Source organism: Diuraphis noxia, unplaced genomic scaffold (genome assembly GCF_037042655.1).
Source record: "Diuraphis noxia isolate RWA-SAM2 unplaced genomic scaffold, SU_Dnox_SAM2 contig0001, whole genome shotgun sequence".
NCBI classification, from domain to species: domain Eukaryota; kingdom Metazoa; phylum Arthropoda; class Insecta; order Hemiptera; family Aphididae; genus Diuraphis; species Diuraphis noxia.
The window spans coordinates 73,924,674-73,946,242 of NW_028301711.1; the positions used below are offsets into that span (position 1 = coordinate 73,924,674).

At 27.4% G+C, this 21,569-nt stretch overlaps 2 protein-coding genes and 1 long non-coding RNA gene across 3 annotated transcripts in view; 2 read left to right on the forward strand and 1 right to left on the reverse strand.

The window, feature by feature from the left end:
* Gad1 (glutamate decarboxylase) overlaps positions 1–8,395 on the reverse strand; it is a 138,736-nt gene extending 130,341 nt beyond the window's left edge. Inside the window, exon 1 of the mRNA XM_089215070.1 lies at positions 8,286–8,395. The gene's annotated coding sequence lies outside the window, so the exon portion shown is untranslated. The remainder of the gene's footprint in view (positions 1–8,285) is intronic.
* Positions 158–2,626, forward strand: LOC149061645 (uncharacterized). The gene has a single exon (XM_089221049.1). It carries the CDS (start codon positions 158–160, stop codon positions 2,624–2,626), a length of 2,469 nt encoding a protein of 822 aa, XP_089077175.1.
* A 241-nt stretch (positions 8,396–8,636) lies between the features above and the next one.
* Positions 8,637–20,843, forward strand: LOC149061646 (uncharacterized). Its single transcript, XR_016189306.1, has 3 exons — positions 8,637–8,928; positions 16,769–16,844; positions 16,939–20,843. It is a non-coding gene; the product is annotated as an uncharacterized LOC149061646 (long non-coding RNA).
* The last annotated feature ends 726 nt before the right edge of the window (positions 20,844–21,569 follow it).

Below are 21,569 nucleotides of genomic sequence, written 5' to 3' on the forward strand. Positions count from 1 at the left end.
AAGAATAGGGAATTCTTAATTTATTATATTCATTATCAACATTACAAGGCTTAAACCTTAAACAGTTTGTATTAAAATTAATTAATTAAAATTTGTATATGTATAGTATTACATGCTATTATTTTTTATATTTAAGTAAATTAAAGTAAACTTCATTATGTTTTTATGTTCTATCTGTTCATTAAATTGTCTTACAATTGATCAACTTATTTTACATTTAAGAATATACCATGATTATGATAGCCAATCAATATATACATGTAAGCAAGACAGTTGTGTGACAGATGTTCGAGGGTCTGATAAATTTAGAAAACATTTAGTGAAATTTCATACTGCTCCAGTAAATACTTCCTCTGGTATTGAAATTAATAATTTAAATGTATGTACTTCAGTATTAGAATCATCTGATACCATTGATAATCAATTGTCTGAACATAAGCAAAATCAAATAAATAGTCCTGTGACTGTCTTAAATAATTCAAATACATCTTATAAAAATATTATTACTAAAAGTGTGTTACAATTTGTCACAAATTTATATAAAAAACCAACTGTAACTGAAACTCTAATGCAGGAAATAGTAGATGGAGTATCAGATTTATTTTCTAGTGGCATAGTTTTATTCTTAAAAAACATGGTAATGCCTCATTTAAAAGAGTGCAGTATTTCTGAAAAAAATGAAATAGGTTATTTATTTGATACTTTAGCTAATCCTTTTCTCAATTTCAAAACTGAATATCAGAGATTTAAATTTTTTGAGGCTAATAATTTGTTTTTTAAACCTAAAACAATAGTGATAGGTCACACAATTGAAAAAAAAAATATTTCTGGCATAGATCGACAAATAATGGTACCAGTTCAAGGACATTTGCTATCAATTAAACAAAATCTTAGACTATTATTTGAATTTCCTGGAGTTTTCAAAACAGCCTTTCAGTATACTGAAGCTTCTACTAATCAAAATCAAATACTTTCATCATTTCTAAACGGTACTACTTGGAACTCAATCAAACTTAAATTTACTAATAAAATCGTTTTTCCTATATTCTTGTATTATGATGATGTTGAAATTGGAAACCCATTAGGATCAAACTCTGGTATTCATAAAATGGGCTGTGTATATTATACAATTCCTGCTTTCCCTCCAGAATATTTATCAGCATTAGATAATATATTTGTTGCATTCTTGTTTCACTCTTCAGATCTAGGAAATTCAAAATTCAATAATAAAACTATGTTCGCTTCTCTAATTAATGACTTAATTGACTTACAAGAAAATGGAATAACTATTACAGTTAATTCAAATACTATTCAGGTATATTTTGTTCTTGGACTTGTCTTGGGTGACAATTTGGGTCTTAATTCTATATTAGGGTTTGTAACAAGTTTTTCAGCCAATTATTGTTGTAGAATTTGTCGCTCTCATAAAACTAATCTTCAAAATATGCTTTTAGAATGTAAAGAATCACTTAGAAATGTAGAAAACTATAAATTAGATGTCCTCCAGGCCAATGTGTCTGAAACAGGTGTAAATGAACTTTGTGTGTTTAATGCTATTCCTAATTATCATGTAATAATTAATAGCGTTTGCGATTTTATGCATGATGTAACAGAGAGAGTTGCCCGTTATGATATGGCTGTTATAATCAAACAATTAATAAATGATAAGTATTTAACATTAGATAATTTAAATAATCGCATAATATTATTTGAATATGGAGTTACAGAAAAAAAAAATTCACCTCCTCCAATTAACCAAAATCATTTAAATAAAGGATATATAACTATGTCATCTTCTGAAATGCTTTGTCTTGTTAGGTATTTTGCATTAATTGTTGGTGAGTTAATTCCTATTGAAACCCCTGTTTGGAAATTGTATATAGCATTGCGAAAAATTGTTGATATATGCTGTGCAAGAACAATTCAATCTGAGTGTTCTCAATTATTAGACCAAATAGTGGCTGAACATAATAGACTTTATTTATTATTATCTGGAAGTAAACTCAAACCTAAATTTCACATATTAACCCATTATGGGAGACTTTTAATTAAAAATGGACCATTAATATTGACTTCTTCTATTAGATTTGAAGCCAAGCATAAGGTATTAAAAGCTTTTGCAAATTCAATTCCTTGTAGAATCAACCTTGGTCACACTCTTGCAAATAAAATTCAACTGCAAATGGCAAGTCGATATTTAACTATGTCTGGATTAGGATCAGATTTAAAAATGAGCAAAAGTTTTATAATTACTCCAACTGTCGAATTGCCATCAATCTTTTTAAATAAAATTCCTACTGAGTTAAAGTTATATGTATCATGGTTGGATTATAAAGGAATATTATACCAACCTGGTATGATATTAGTATTAGAAGTAAATTTAGATAATTGCATTTTTGGAGAAATAATAAAAATATTAATTGGTGAATTAAAAATACCATACTTCATATATAAGCAAATAACAACTGTAGGTTTTGATAGTCATTATTATGCACATCAAGTTAAATTAAATTCTGAATTACCATTTAGTGGCTGTTATGTAACAGATTTACCTGATCCCACTCCTACAATCATTAGGACTTTAGGAAATGGAAAACAGTTTGCGTCATTAAGATATGCATTGTAAATTGTAATAGATATTACTTATATAGTTTATTATTATTTAATTGTTTATTTTATAATTTATTATATACATGTTACATTATTATATTTATTTCATTTATGTAAATTACTTATGTATTTTTGTTACATTAAATAAAACTCAATTATACCTAATCAGTGAGTTAAATCATTTACCTTTTACATCTTATGAACATATACACATATATGTATAAGTGTAGTTACATGCAAGTGCATACACCATAATCAAAATTTTGTTTCCATATGTGTTCTATAATATTGTTTATATGGTGTTTTCTATATATTATATGATGTAAATTTTATAATAAATTAATAAATCATGATCGTGTGGCACAGTAGTAGAAATAAATATATGCATATATGCATCAATAATAGGTAAGTTTAATTGGCATTTAATGAAGTCAATATTCATTTTGAATTGTGTTATTTCAACATAATTTTTATAAATTACTCTGAATGCATATGGAGTTAATATAACTAAAAAATGTATGTTATATCAAATTTATTGACATTTAATGGAGTGAATATATCTACTGAAACGTGTTAGTTCTACAAATTGCTGAAAATCACACTTATTACAAATGGAGTCAATATAACTTAAAAATATTTGTTAAAATTAATTTATTTTAATCATGTTATTTTGAAAATACGTGAAATTAGAATAACCCATAACTTGTGTTATTTTTACATTTGTTATAATTGTCATTGAGATTAATTACATAGTTATTTTGAATACTGTTATTGTTGTATCTACCCCTTAATATAGTTTGGGCATAACAAATCAAGCATTTACAATAAATTCAATATTATAACAACAAAATGTAGTTAAATCAACTGAAATTTCGCTTTGAGCGAAAAACGACGTGCAAATGTGTATTACATTAACATGTTGGCGTGTTAAAACTACTACACTTTTCTATGTGTGTACATTATCCACCGTTGGGTTGCTATAATATAACTTTCCCAGTCAGTTTAATCATTAGTTCAATAATAGTCTATTGCAATATAAATTATATAATCGTGGTTTGGTAAGGTGCGGTCGTACGCTCAATCAATCTGCAGAAACGCACTGAGCATACGTACCGGCTGCAGTTGCTAGCTCCCGGATGGGTGACCTCTCGGGATTTTTAGCAACATATCCTTGCCTTACATACACAAAACACATGTTACAAACTACCAACTTAAAAATCTACAAACAAATACACGAAAATAACCCCAATCGTACCAGCCCACATCCAATGACCTGTTTTCGTGGGTTCTCACTAATAAAAAAATGATATAATCAATGGTATAATTTAAAACTATAAAATTTAAGTCCACACACAAAAAGAAACATTATGATAACTCCTCGTAATCTCAATTCAAATAGAGTTACATGATTTGAACTTGACACAACTACATAATTGACATAATATTATATACATAAATTAGAGAATGTAGGAAGCGCAGTAAAGCATTATAATATTACAATAGTATACACCTACGACAGTACATTATAGCCAATGGAATTCACTTGTGTCTCATCTACAATTTACATTACTCTACTTCGGAACGCGTGTTTATAAAATAATATAATATGAAACCCGTCGTGGTTCTGTGTAAGAGGTCATACTCTACGTCAAAATTGTCTGACTTATGTTTAATATCGTAACGCTTATTATACAGGATTCAACTCTACAAAAACAGCGTTTTTGTTGTTTTGAGATTTTTCATTCGACAGATTATGTGTCGCGATATTAAATTAAAAAGAAATCGCATTTTCAATAATGTTTAAAATCGCGCATATTGGCATTACTTTAAAATCAATTGTCAGCAGTTTAATTTTGCGCATTAAGGAATCACATATATTGGGAATAAATAATATACAGGGTGATTTTTTTATCATGAACCACTCATTATTTCAAAAAGTATTAATGTTTTTGAAAATAAATATGTAAAAAATAAACTTTGTAAAAAAATATTTTCAAAAACATTGATACTTTTTGTAATAATGAGTGGTTCATGATAAAAGAATCACCCTGTATACCTACCTGCTATATGTGTAGGTACTATAAAATCAATGATAACACTTAAGATTTTCGCCAAAAAGTGTTGCTATACATATTATGAGACTTTTGAGCATCTAGTCTGATTAAAAAAGTAGGAGATGATAAACTGCGACAAAATGAACCTTTTCTAAAATTGTATGTGATGTAAACTGTGGTACAGCATAAAAAAAATACGTACCTACTTTATACAGACTGTGATTAAGCCGATATGGCACAAATTGTTATAGTGTTATAATAATTAATAATCATTAGAGTAACTAAGTGTGATAATTTTCAAGGTTAGGTTTATTATTATCAAGAATTATAAATTTGAAGCTGTCGACTGTTCCATACAATTTTGATTGGACATGTCATACCTTATATACCAGTACAACAGATAATAAATTCAGAGTATCGGTGCTTTTGATAATTATTTTAGTGTTTGGTGTCACTAGAAATGCGTATACCGTAGTGACTTTATAGTTATGTTTTTGTGCTTAAAACGAACAAAATATAACTATCAAAATGTACTCTAATGTACTTTGGCATTTTTTAATTTTATAATAACCACTAATTATAACGATAATTTTAATCTATTATATTATACTTGCATTAGGTATGATTGTAAATTAAATGATTAATTATACAATATTATTATAGTATATTTCTTTTTGTAACAATAACTGTTGCGGTTTCTATAATACTGTGCCTAGTAAAAATGATCGCAGTCTGCAATGTGTTGATCTTTGTCAATATTGTCTTGTAATATTGTATTTATTTTATTTTTTATCAAAGTTTACAAATCGGCTTTTAGAAAAATATTAATTTTGTAGCTGCATTTGACATACAGCTAAGAAGGCCACGGAAAACGGTAATTATATTAAAATTATAAAATTATTTTAGAGTCTAAAATTTAGACATTCGCAACAGGGAGATACGTAATTACTAGGTATGCCTATTTGAAATGCTTACAGTTATTTGAAACAATACGAAACGTGTATCGTTAGCTGCAAGATTATTATCCTGTATGGAAAAACACGAATAATATGGGCTGGTTATAGGGCGTGATAGTGGCACAAATGTTAGACCACTCTGTAGACATATTCGTCATTACATGATGTCGAATGAACGAATGCACGCAACGACCCAATAATAATAAAGAATTTATATGACGGTAATCCGTATGATTTTGAAAATAAAAAATACAATAAAAATCGTTCACATCACTGCAGCATCACGCTATACCATATTGATATAAATGATAGTTATTACACGGGTGAGTGTATATATTGAATATTTATTTTTCATCCACAGTGAAAATGGTCAGAAAAATATAGTTTTTGTGACTCCGCCCGATCGTAATAATCTATACAGGTAGTTTTTATACCTACCTATATGGCTATATATGCCATACAATAATACATTTCGTTAATGTATATAGGGTGATTTATAAACTATAACCATTGAACCCTGAAATATTCATCATTATTTGAGTTTTTAATAGAATTTTAAGTTGTAAATATTAATTACCTATAATAATATGTAATCTGATATCTTTATCAGAATAATTAATAATGTTCTACATTTTGTATAGGATCATATTTTCAGATGTCTATAATAGACATTTGGAATAACATAATTTTTTTTTCTTAAGATATTGATTATAATTTTTTTCTCCGTCAAAAGTCTCGGAAATGTAATAACTCAAGATTTCCTGCAGTTGTAATAATTTGAATTATTCTTACGACATTCTAAAAATATCATAAATATACGGTAACATTGTTTTTATGGACATTTGAAGTTAAAGTTTGATTTAATTGTCTATCTTTTTAAACAAAAAACAATGAATTATCCTTTAACGTTTTTTTTTTTTTTTGTAGTTCCAAAAAATTTTAATTGAAAGAACTTGAAACTTGTTTCCATAGTGTATAATACATTATCATTTTCCATACTAGTGAAATGTTCGAAATAATATGTTGACTATAATTATAAAACATCGGTTATGAAAAAAATTGTGCAGTATGTACATTCGACTCCTATATAGCAGGGTGGTCATGTATATTCCGCCTTTTATTTTAGATTACACTAAACTATAGGGAACGTCTAAATGTTTATCTTTATATTTCTTATGAAATATCATATTTTAAATTTCGTAGTACCAAGAAATATAATATGATCATCAAATGTAATAATGTATACACTATGACTCTTTAAACAGCGTTATAAGACATCACCAATTAGTTTTTGATCGTAATCAATTCGTTTTAAGATAAACTAAGTAAATATGTAACATAGACAATAATATTAGGACGATTTTTTTTTTATACATTATTAATTCTTGATACCTATGAAAAATAATTATTTTAATTTTAACATTATTTCCAGACTATATAACTTCTGAGTTAGCTAATACAATTAAGATAAAAATAAGTAATAAGAAATAATTAAGCTAAAATAACGATACCTGAATCCGATAAATTTCATGAGGGACTAACATCGACGTGAGTAAGGGGAGGGGACATGGGCTTCGATACCACACAACTAATAATAACCTTTATATTTTTAGGAGGCTATAATATAAGGGATAGGTATGCGACCAAGCTGCGAAGGCTATATCCCTTATCTTTCCTGCGCATGCCACTGCATTTTTTTAACCTAACCTAACCTTGAATTTCATAAATGCCATAAATATTTATTAATATAAATTGGTATATTTATATACATAATATATTGAATTCTTTTAATTATTTAATGGTTTTAATAAAATATTATCATAAAGATTTGATCGAATAAAATATATTATATCGCCATGTAGAGCTTGAAATGAATCAATAAGAGGGAAAGCTCGCTTTTGCGTGTCTGGTATATTGCGTTAAAATAAAGTTGACGTCGTTTTCATAATCCTACATTATATAGGTGGTTTCCAAATACATACATCAACAATAACTATCGAAGAACTCTGTCTATAAAATGGATCAATGATTAAAAAACGTGTAGCAAGAAATCATATTTTTTCCAGAGATTCAATGTTAACCCGCATTAAGAATGTCGGAGCCGACGTGTTTATTGTACAAAAACTTGTCTCAAAGGAAAATCTGTTATGCCTCGTGAACTAGTCATGGCTCGATAGTTTTTTTTTAAATTTATTTTTCTCGCGTTATTTAAAGTTCATTAGAAAATCAAATTCCAATGTACCTAACCTCAATTGAATTATCCTCATTCAAATAAAATTAATATGATCAAAATCCTATAAACTATTTCACGGGACATGATCGTTTTTTCTGAAAAGCCGCTATCGCTTTCGATCGTTGAGATAGTTTGATTTTATTCGTTCCGTTTAATGTTATTCATTTGACGCGACGTGACTAGAAATCGCCAAACATTTTGTTGCTCAATAAAAACGCTGCTCTGATGACGCCGTTCGTAAAAAATTTGTTCCGCATAATGTGCTATTATAATAATAATATGACCCGAATGAAAGACCGCGGTGGTGAAGGTGTCGGTGTCGGTGTGGAGGGGAGGTAGACTTCCTATCGACTTTTCCCTTTATCGTTGGAATTTTTTCCTACTCAACGGCGTAGATACCCAAACTACAATATGTATATTATATTTCCGTACTTCCTGTTTCTTACCATCCGCCGTCGCCGTCGTCGTCGCTGTCGTTTCCTTCGCCGTATTCGTCGTCGTTGCCGTCGCCGCGGTCGTTCGCTGCTCGTCGCCCGCCAGACCCGCCAACTTCTGCGGGCGGCTCCGCGCGGGAAGTCCTTTTTCGGCCCGAACGAAGCAATGGAAGTTGGCCGCCCCGTAAGCCCTCCCGCAAGTCCACGGCCCCGCGAACACACACACAGCTTACGATTCGCCGCCGCCCAAAGTCACCGCCCACCCGGCGCCGTCGTCACGGAAACGACGGCCCAACCCCCTCTGGACTTCCCATCGCCGTGACTTTGCCCGCTGCCGCCGACCATCCGCTCGCTATCATTTTCGCCCGAGTCTGCAGCCGGCGTCCACCGCTACAGCACGTTCGTCGTGTTCCTATCCACGCGGCGTTCGCCGCCGCCGCTGCAGTCTTCCGTTAATTTTTAGTTTAAATTTCCACCTTCTCCGCCCCTACCCTTCCACACTGTCATCATCACCACCCCGTCGTATCACCGCCACCGCATCCACTGCTTTAACTACTACGGTCGTCCTAGAAAGCGCTCGCGACGGACTGGAAGCTTCAACCGCGAAAGCAACACGGCGTATAATATTGTGTGAAAAAAAAGTAAGTATTATAGTTAATTTTTTTTTGCGATCGCAATTATTTAAATGAAACTGTATTCAGTGTATTCGATTATATTTTTAACGAGAATGTTAAAAACCCTCCACAGTACCTATAACTACGACTAACCTAACCGATTATTGAGATCACAAATTATGCATAAATGACATAATATCATATTAAACTATAAGTATATCATATTATAATATGGTCACGAAGCGCATTTAATATATTTAGTGTATAATTTATGCTTGTGTAAACCAAGTATCATTGTGGTTGCGAGTAGTGTGGTTTTAAGTCATAAAACTTAGAAAAAGTATTTTTCACAAGAAATATGTCATAACTCATAACGATTAAAATACATAGGTATTTTACCGTTTGAACGTATTATTCAAATGTTTAATTCTAGTTCTTGATTGAATGTATAATTTTAATTTATATAATATACTAAAGTTTAAGCCTATTTTTTAGTTTAATATTATTTTAATCTCAGCAAAGTATTTGTAATATGTGTTTCGACCTGTTCCTTGGATTAACATATAATTGTTTCATTGTAGTAGTTATATTATTGACTATTAAAAAGTACGAGTTAGCTAAAAAAGTATAGCTTTCTATATGCTTATTAAGTACCTATAATGTTAGATGGGCTACAACTGTATTAGTTGAGTGTATAATTTAATTATATGTGTTATTCTGAAAAACCATATTCCAGATACCCTATAATGGTAATACTCATATGCAAACGTATAGAGCACAAATTATATGGTTATTACGGTGTGCTTTATGTGTATGTGTCATAATACTCATAATAAGTGCAATAACTGCTATGAAGATAACTACTTAGAATGTAAGACGGATATAATGTCTTCAATGATATAAAATACAATTATTATAGTTCCAATTTTGATCCACACACGGCCGATTTTCAAGAGGCTTGATATAGACAATTTCATATTTCAATGATATTTTGAGTAAATTAAAAATATTTTAAACCTTTAGTAGGTGTGTTTAAATACTGGATAATTCATCATACTAATTTATAAGTGGAGTCTATAGAAACAAGAGTTTTACTCTTATAATACCCATACAATTCAAGTTCAAATAAATCAAAGTTATGTTAACTCAAACTCAAAAACTATTTATGAATTCATGTGATTGTCATAGTTAGCTTCATACTTGTATTTTCACCATTAATTCATGTCAATAATGTATTGATGATAATATATATCAATATATATAGAAGTCATATACGTCTCGTGGAACATATTGTTGTGCTATAGGTAATGATGTACATATACGTCTATTATAATTTATAATTTAGTTATGGGTTATAGAGAATCCAACAATAATTCCACAAACTTGTACCGATAGTCCTATACCGTATTATAATATTATAATTTATGGTTATTATGCAGCTTTTCCTAATTTATTTGAAAACTACTGTATTGTAGAAACTAGGTACCTATTCAAAGTATAAACAGTTTTTATGACACATACATGAACTAGTTTTTCTAATTCATAATCTAAAACTAGAATAGAACGTAGTAATTTATAAGTGATGCATAATAAGTATTAAAGATTCTAAGTAAAGCATTTAATGGGTTGTAGACGATACAAAAAATATCAATGATTTGATTTCTTTCCTAATAATTAGTTATATTAATAAGGTACCTATTATAGGAATAAATAGAACTATAAATTTACATCACTTTAATCTCAAATAATCATAATTCATCAATGACAAAATAATCAAATTAAAAATCATGCAAAACTAAACACAATTAGGTATTTGTACATCAGTACATAACACTGACATACTACTCGTGTGTATTACTAATAATATATTATATAATTTATTATTATTATCAATAACTGCAGTTATCTATATTATATTAATAGCTGATAATAGTACATGTTTAAACTTTTTATATGAAAGTGGTAAAATAAATGTAATTAACTGATTAAATTAAAACTGCGAATTGTGGGAATGTATTTGTAATTTGTATGCAAGTACCTTACAAAAAATCTTTTTCATATTTTATATCATTCCTAAAAGTGTCAATTTTTAATATTCATTAGCATTATGCATTTATGCACTTATATTTGCAAGAAATATTACTTACATTTAGGTATTGAAAATAGAAATGGACAACACCGATTACGGAATAAAACATGAAATTTATATTAACATTATAGAAAATAAGAGCGGCTGAATATAAAATAAGAAAACGAATTTGCAATTACAAAATATGATTATAATATAATATGTTTGCTACTGTTGCTGCAGTCGTCTGCATATTTCGGATTTCCACGGAACACAATATTAACTAATGGAAATTTAATATGATTATCTTGCACATATATGTCCATTTCATTTAAAAATAAGTACTTGGTCGGTATAAAAGTCATTATAGGTGCCATAATTATCGTGATTTTAAATTATTTACCGGATACCACTGTTCACAATTCGTTCTACGCGTATTTTGTTTTTTCTCTGTTTGGGTATTGCTAAATCGAATTTTAGGAGAGACCACTAAGTGGATTTTGTAGCTATAGAAACTTTTTAACAAGGGGTTCACACTTGACGCGGTATTAAATTAAGGGTTGGGGTTAATTTTAGATTTGGCCCCTCCAAACATCTTGCGCGCGTGGCTTAAGCTTTTAATGGATCTGTTTAACACGTGAGGGAGCTAATACTTTACCGTATTACAAAATATAGTGTGGTTTTCCATATTGCACAGTTTGAAAGTCTGTATATTATATAGATGCTTAAAAACCTCAGATAATATAATGTGTTATATTTTAAACATATGGGTCGCTAATTGAGATATTAGTAAAATCCGAAAACGAAAATAAAATGATATAACAAATGATTTAAACAATAAACATGATGCGCGTACTGCTGTTACTCATCACCGCAATGCATTAATAAATATATATTTTCAATCTGGCGCACTTGTGCAAAATATTTATAATAGGTACCTACAATATTACGCGAGTTCAATTTTAGTATTTTATTTTTTGAAAAGTGTTCTTCGTGTTGTTTTTATCCTATTTAATTCCTCATCTGTTAGCTGACAAGTCATTGTGTCAACAAAACGCAGACACCAAAAAAAATTGTGTATACATTAGCGAATAATTTATAATAAGCTTATTATTATACAAATAAATAAAATAAATATAAGCAATAACCATTATACATGCGTAGAAATATCATTTCTAATTTGTACTTAGTCAGGGGCCGATCACTTTAATTAAACTTAACAGTTAAACAAACAATCAAAAATTACAATTAACATGATACTTAACATTCTTTAGCTATACATCTAACACATTCTTATATTCTTAAATGCTTATTCTACACAGTGCATTAGTAGGTATATCATACTCATTACTCAAGTTAGTGTTCATCATACAGTATAGGGTTAGTGTTAAAAAATAGAACATCGTATCCCAGTCGATATCATTATTATTCAGTGAGGCAATGATTGTTTTAAAAATCGTATAGTTCATTGATTTCAATCATAGATGTCGTAATTACTAATTGTATACGCTGTTCAATCACCATTTTTCATTGTTTGACTTGTATTCGTGGTCCAGACAAAGCCGAAATTCCAAAGTTTCCATTATACATATTATTATAATAATATTATCATATTTTATAGATATTCAATAGAACACTGTTTTAAATTACTTAGTATCGTACTGTACACTTCAACATTTACATATCTTATATATAGTGCTCATCTACAGGGTTGCAAAAAAAAACAGTTTTTTTAAAATTTGTTTTATTAATGTCTTTAAAACATTCTAAACAATGTATTTTTAAGTTTTAAGGTTTTAACATTACTTTAAACGCCATTTTTTGTTAAAAATGTTTCTTTTTGTTTACATTGAACATACATTTCGTCTAAACTATATACAACTTTTTTCAACAATCATTTTTTTACTGCAGGGCAGTAACAACAAATTTCAAAAATCTTTGTTAGATTTAACTGTAAATAATTGTAGTACAGACGTACAACACAGTACACTAACACTAAAAAAATAATAAATAAAAACAACAAAAACAAATAACACCCAAAGTGTCAAACGATATATCCAAATCCAAAATTAGATTTTAAAATTTTAAATAAATTAAATTTGTTTCCAAACTTGGGTTTAACACTTACTCTAATTTAAAATTTGAGAAAGATGCCCCACATTGTATAAAAACTATAAAAAAAATGACATAAAAGATGAAAGAATGACTTAAAAATGTGGAAAAATTACGTTAAAAAATAAAAAAATGCATTTATAGATAAAATTGCTTAAAAATGCTTAAAAATGCAAAAAAATTCTAAATAAAATTAGAATATTCTGCATCAAGGGAGCATGAAACAAATTTTTAGCTAGGATAGCATTGTACAGAATCAAAGGAAAAAAAATTCAAAAGTCATCAACCTCCTAGTCATTAGTCAATCACTCAATACTCATAACTTTAAAATTTTAAACAAAAAAATGTTTTAACTTTTAAACAATATTCAACATCAACACTAAGAAAAAAATTAAAATAAAGAATTATAGTTACCTGTTGCCTACATGGCTACATCTACATTTACATGAAAATTAACGAAGTTACTTTACTTATGTGTAAACAGTAAACACTAAAGAGTAAAAACTAAACACCGTATATCTACTAACTATGTAAGGTATTTAGGTCTATTGTTATTATAAGTTATTTCCCATACTTAAACAAAATGCAAAGAAACATTTAATATTCTTATCAATTCTGCATAGTTCATACGAATAATCTCTGTCGAAATATAAGTTGTAAGTTACATAAAATAAAATATTTTGTCTTAAATAAAATGTTTTAAACGTTTATGTACAAAACGTTTAAAACAAATCCACTTATTTAAAACGTTTTAAATACATATTTAAAACACTTTGCAACCCTGGTGCTCATATTATAACTGTGGTATATATACCACTGTTGTAACGATGATCACGGTATGATCGAGTTTCGTGGAAATCTCAATATTTGTGAACTAGAAAAAAAACACGCACCAACTATACACTGAGGAATTGGTACAACAATACGCCAATACCTTTATAGATCACAGTATGGTAACAAAGTAAAAAAAGCGAGTAAATAGGTACAGCATCTATATTTGCTGTACAGAAGCCAGTAGGTGTAGAGTAGTGGGTAAATGTAATGTTAAGGTTGAACTCAATGGTATCATATTATTGGATTACAATTTATAACTACGTAGTATTATGATAGGATGATTTAAATGTTGTTGAAAACGTTGCATTTATTTTATTATAAGTGTTTAATTATTACTTTCTTTAATTACAAAGTACATATTATTATTATTTATATAATTTTTTATTGGTGTTAACTTTTGAGCCAATACAGTCTACCATAGGATTCACAGGCTCGTGGTATAAATAGGCAATAGCTTAAAATCAATCTGAATGTCTAGGAAATATAATTATGTGTATCTGTCAGTATAAAATATGATAATCAGGGTTGTGAATTTATAGGAAAGTGAATTTTTTTTTGGTGATTATAAAACATAACTTTGTATTTGAATTATGTAATTACGAATCCATCTATGAAACTTTTATTTTGCATATTTTTAATTTTTATGTCATTTTTTCGCATTTTCAGATCATATTTTGCTTTTTTAGTTCATTTTATAGTATTTTTAACCAAATTCCGTCAATTGACTTGTTTGAAAACATTTATTTTTATTTTACACAGGTTGTATATATTATGTCAAGTACCCAGAAACAAATATCTTTAAGTTTGTTTTATTATTTAAAAAAAAATAAATACAAAAAAAAAATTTTTTAATGTTTCAGGTGAATAGCATTAACTTAATTCAGATTCAATCAACTTTTTTATTAAATAAACACTTTTTTGTACTAATGTTTAATATCCTGTACCTAATATTAAAATAAATATAAAAATTAAATTAAAAACCATTTTAAATGAAGTTTATACTATAATTTTTGGCATTTTATATTCCTTTTTTTTTGCATTTTAAGTGCATTTTTTATTGCATTTTTTGGCATTTTTAATGCATTTTTTAAGGTTTTTTAGTAAATTAAATTCACAGCCCTGATGATAATATATGTAAAAGTTTCACGTCCTAATAAATAATATTTTTTAATTAAAACTATTGTTTTTCGTTTACATGATCAATTATGTGCACATTTGAATTTAAAATGTTTATAAAATAAAACATATGCTTGTATATTTTTTAGATTTTTTAGTTTCAGAATAAACTAGGTACTTATATGAATATATTGTATTCAATTTTCAAGCTTTAGCTTAAACTACAAAATAATATGCAATTTTTGTCAAATTTTGTCAATATTTTAACTTTAAAATGCTTGTAAAAATAGAGCTAGTATCTTAAATGTTTAAAAAAAACTAACATTTTTAGACTTTTTTATTAAATAAAACATATTTTATAAACATTTATGAGAAATAAATTGAAAATGTTAGAATTTTATATATTATTTAGAGTACCTATCTTAAGATACAAAAAAACGCATCTTTCATTGTAAAAATCAATATAAATACTATGCCTTATAATATAATAAATACTGATATTAATTATTGCTAGTTGTATAATCAGTAATATTCTAAAGTTCATTATAAAAATCGATATTGAAATTTGAAATGTAGTTTCTAAGAATTTCACTAAATTTTGAATTCTTAGTGTTGTATAATAGGTATAGTGGTTTTATACCTAATGGTACATTATGTGTACGTATATTTTGTTTGTAATTGCCAGAAAAAAATGTTCTTTAATCTTGAACTTTGAAAATAGTTTCTAGTAGAAAATTTGATCAAATTGGTAATTGAATGATCAACAATTAGAAACTTCTAACCTACTAAGGTTATCTACTTTAGGTATTAAAAAAAATAAATTATTGAAAATTGTGGAAAACTAAATAAAACAGCAGAAAATGGGTTAAATAGATAAGTATATAGTAAATCAATTTTTTTTTTTTGTAATTCAGTAATAAATAACAAAAGAGACTTGAAGTTTCACTTAATAAACAAATTAAAATTTTTTAGAAACGATAAAATATTTAAAATACCTATTTATATAGGATTTTATTTTAACATTTCTAGACATTCGAAATTTTCTATTTATGAACTTACAGTTTTTGTTTTGTGGTCATAAATAGTTAGATCATTTATGCAAAGTTACAGAATCTTGGTATTAAGTTACAAATTCGTATTATTATTTGTTTAAAATGTTTCACTCATTACAATATATTCTTACAAATTATATACGTTTTTGAAAATCTAACTAATAACAATTATAGACCAGATTACTAAGAAAAATAATACAAACAGAACAAAACAAAATTATTAGTGTAAAATCAATGCATTTGCATCTCTCCGCTTAGAATTTAAAATTCAATAAGTTTTGTTTGCAAGTGTTTATCTTTCGGACTTTTTCTTACATCAGCTAAAAATATGTATACATAAGAATAGCGTCAATTTCTTTTGTAACTATTTAAACTACTGCAGATTTTTGCCTAGATTTTGGTTTTTTTTTATTTACCATTGTAACTATTGTGAAATAAAAAGTTAACAGACCTATAGTTTTATTTGTTTCGTGTACGATTTTCAGGGGCATATCCAGTTTTTTTTAAGCGGGGCTAATAAAATGTACATAGGTACCTAAATGTGCAGTTCAAAATTATAATAGTTAGAAGTCAAAATACCAACGTATTTGTTGAGTTCGTAACAAAAACATGTGTGTGTTAGAAGTGTTATAACCGTTTCAAGTGCTAACTATTAACAGCGGTAATAATGATTTTTAATTTTTAGATAACAAAATGGAAAGGCTAGAGACCTCAAAGGCGCAGACGTCTATCTTACGATACATTTCGAGTTCGGCTATCAGGTGAGACACAACTTCAATTATTCGAATAACCGATTCATAGTAAAAGTAAAACGTAATACATTAACAATCGCATTAAACCGTTTTATATTTTCAGAAAATTTTATTCGCAGGCCGATGGTAAATTCAGCAAATTAAAGTCGATCGAAATCGGTCGCACGAACGGACGCCAGATCTACTTATACTCATGATATATATACTTAACTACTGTCTGCAGTCCCCGACGTATATCGCTTATACCTGGTTTGTTTATCATCCCGGCAAATATTGTTGGTACTTAAACTAAATTATGCAAAATGTTCATTCAAGAATTTAGAAAATCAAAACTTATTGCTTAGCCATATAATGTAACATTATAATCATTACCAATATACATTGGGCATGTGCATTGTGATTTCGTTTTATTTGTACGCTAGTTAAACGGCTGTAATTTAAGTTTTTGTTTTTTCCCACACGATAAGTGTATTATCTATTATTCAACCAAGAATAACAAAACGATGAAACATATGACTAACTTTAAGATTATATACTATAAGTCGAAAAAGGTCGGTCGAGCGATATAATCCAAAAAAAAAAAACAATTATGCCGATCGACTTTTTCTTAGTGTTTAAGATCGATTACGAAGACTGATTTTGTGTTACCTCACTTAAATCTATTAAATTAAGAGATGAGTGACATAAACGTAGGTAGGTAGTATTGTAAATAACATTACGTTTATGTACGATAACGTTATGAGTGAATTTAATTTAATTTTTATTATTATTGTAACATTGATATTGATATAATTTATTGTTTTATACAAAAGCAATAAAATCACAATGTCTTCCATTAAATTAATATTATCTTATTGATAATAATTATTACTAGATTAAGTGTACAATATAACGTTACACTGGTAACGTTAAATGTGACGTACAGTTCAATATAATATTATTATATTAACATTATAGTTTAACGTTTAATTAAAACAAATTATTTTTAAGCCGTTTACATTATGTGATGATTTTAATAAGTTATCTTAGTATCGTTATTATTTTGTAAAAAGAAAATTATTAGTGAATAATGATAAATATAAATTGTTTTATTTAATAAATACTGGCCCTTTGAACCGGGAGTGACGTTTGACAATAATAAATACATTAGGTCCACGTGCCAGACATATTATTATTATTATGTTTTAGACATAGGTAGCTGTCATTGTATTTTTAATCTTTATTATTATTACGGTTATTTATGTTTATTGTATTTACTAATATGTATAGTAATTATTATTATAATATTTGGGAATGTCTTCAACTATTAAGTTTAAGGATAAATAAAACGCAATGTAAAATAGAACCACAGCAATGATTGGAAATTCACTCGGTTTAAAAAGTTCTGTTGTGAGAATCAAACGTTGTCAACACTATTTGCAATTTGTATGAAAAATTTTTATGATTTTCAAAAATAAGTGTATTATAAGCAATAAGCAGTACTTGTTTTTAGGAGGAGTCAGGCGGATTGAGTCCCTTTTCCTTTTTCTTAATTATTTAAGCATACCTCATTAAATAATTTTAAATTAATCATAATACACGTAAATAATTCCATACTATCTTTTTTAATAAAATCCCTACAGTTTCTTCGGTGCACTTCAACATGAAGGTGTTATTAAATTTTTTAAACAGTAGCACGCTAACAGAGTAAGCTGATACCGCCCTCAATATTTTCAGAAAACATTTGGTATAATTTCTTAAGAGATGTATTTTTTTTATCAACAATAATAATTAATAACTACCTATCGTTAAACGAAAGCGAATTCTGAAAATTCTATTAAGTTCTTTTCTGGTTGTATACTTCAAAGATTACACATTCATACGTTGGAGCGTCCAGGATCGTTCAAAATATCTAAGTACCATTCTCAGTTATTTTATATCGTTTTAAATTAATTATATTTTATCGTGTATACTTTGTTTATTATAAATATAAGCCTATAAAACATAGATGATAGATAATTGTATTGATTTTATTTGTAATAACTTAATAACTGAACATAATATTGTGCATCACAGTATTAAAATTCATTGATTGAATTTTTGTGTATTCACATTATACATTTATGTGCATATTATAGTATTAATAAATGACTGGTTTTTGTATGATAACGAGTGATGACTATGACACTAACTAACAAGTTGATAGGACAGTGAATTTGAATTTAATACCCCAACAAATTGTTTAAAAAAATATTTAAGACCGACATATTAATACTATATTTCTACTATATTTTTTTTTATTTCACCAATAAGTTAATGATAATAGTGTTGATCTGTAAAACATGTTAGAAATAAATAAATGATTTTTATCAAGAATAGGTACCTAGGTATCAATTTAATATCATGTTACATATAATTTTATGTCAATTCAATAATATTATGAAAAAATACAAAAATAATAATATCTAACCTAACCTAACATGAATTTTTGCAAAAAGTAAATAATACTTAATTGCAAAAAAATGTTATGTATGCATGTAGGTATATGTTCAAAATAATCAATATGTAATATTTTATTTATAATAGTTATTTGTAATTGACTAACTATGGTTTCTGAATCAAATCAATAAATATGCAAATTCGTATAAGTCGTAGATCCTATCAGAGCTACTAAATATTATATTATAATAATAACCAGAGCTTGGATTTAAAAGCAAATATATTAGAATTAGAATTTTGAATGCTATTAAATGTGTATATTTTCATATAGCTGAGGGAATGCATATTACTTACATATCTATGAATAAAAAAAAAAAAATTGACTAATTGGAAATTAACATTTAAATTGTAGGTACCATTATGTTTTTTTATTTTACAGTATAATTCTATGCAAATAAATAAACCGTCAAAAAATCATAAATACTCCAAATTAATAGTTTAATAATTAATTAATGAGAGAAGTATAATTATTGATTGTGACAAAATTCAGAAACCATCAGTTGGAGTTTTTTCTCGCTTTAATTACCTATACGCTAATATTGTATTATGTGATTTAGAAAAAAATGTTTTAAAGTACAAGACGTCAAAATGTATATATGCTACGAGATGATCGTGATAATCGTTAAAATGTTAAATTTTGAAATATTTAATTTTCGTGTAGCTTCTTGCTTGTGTTTGTTACACATTTCATAATAATAAATTCCTTGATATAATATTACATTTTTATATCTTAAAAAATATATTACATATTATAATATGATTTTTAATAAATAATGATAACAGATAAATTAAAAATAAAATTTATAAATTAATTGATTATAAATAATAAGTGATTTTTATTGCATATTTATATATCTGCGAGTGCAATTTTATGTTTTTTTTGCATATTAATCCCGACCCTAACAATATTATGAACTTATTATGCTTATTTGTTTTTTTACTGAAAAGTTCAATTCAAATAACATGGTTTTAAATTCTAAAATATGTAAGTGAACTATAGGTTCAACTAGGTAATTTGAATGTAAGTAATGTTATAATGTTGAATAAATTGAAGAATATGTATCTATATGAATTATTTAAACAACATAATAATGAGGTAGGGATATTACATTTTTTATTGAATACAAATCCCAGTCATGTAGCAGTTATACGCGTATGTCTAAGTATACTAGCTATATAAGTAATATGTCAAATTAGCTATACGTTTCTAAGTGTTGATTTTTTAAATTGTTTTACAAAAAAATCGGAATTCAATCTATCTATATCTATTTATTACCACATAGTACCTTCTAGATTAACATATTGTATCGAGAGTAACTTCTGCAGTCATAAGAAATATATTTGCTTTAACTACAGTAATATATCGTATTATTACGCTATATCTATTATAATATTATTTTTTAATAATGTATCATCAATCATTAAGCTGTAATAAACCAATACTATGCAAACAATTATATTCTGCTTATTTAGTGTAATACACAATAATTATAATATTATTGATTAAATAAATGAAATGCTTTAGTATGATGATCTGTGGTTTAATATTTTATAATAATATGTTTATTGGCTATTGTTCATCGCCTTTTAAGAATTTGACTGCTTAATTCATGAATGTATGATGACTTACCTATTGTGTATTTTTCATCTTAAATTCAGTTCCTGTTTAGTAACTATACTGATAATTATGAATATAATAAATAATAAATTAGCCAAATCGGTGGAACCGTTTCGGCGTTAATCTCGAAAAAAAGTGACTTCGTTTTATACTATATTATGTATTGATGTATTACCCAAAGGTATAGCTAGGTATTTCAGCGGTGGCTATCGTAGCGGTAGCATAATGCGTATTCGTCCAGATACTACTGCGAAAAAAAACTGGAATTAGTTAGAATTCATGTTTTTTTTTTTTTTTTTTTTTGGTACCGTAAGTTGCTGGAAAGGTGCGTACTTGAATCGGTGTCGATTTCGAGTCGATTTTCATTGAATTATACCCACAGGAGCAGTGTTAATAAGTCAGGAACATATTATAACCACGAACTATAGGAGTTACTTGATCTGAGTTATACTATAGAGGCCTCCACATATGTACGACTTTAGTTTAAGCGGGCCTCTACACTTTCTCCAGTTAGCAATTCAAATATAATTATTAGTTATATATTAAGTCTATGTAGGTTTAACATTGTAATAATATAACCAAATATGAAATATAATACTCGTAAATTAATAAAGTTGTATTATCAGTCATTTACAAGT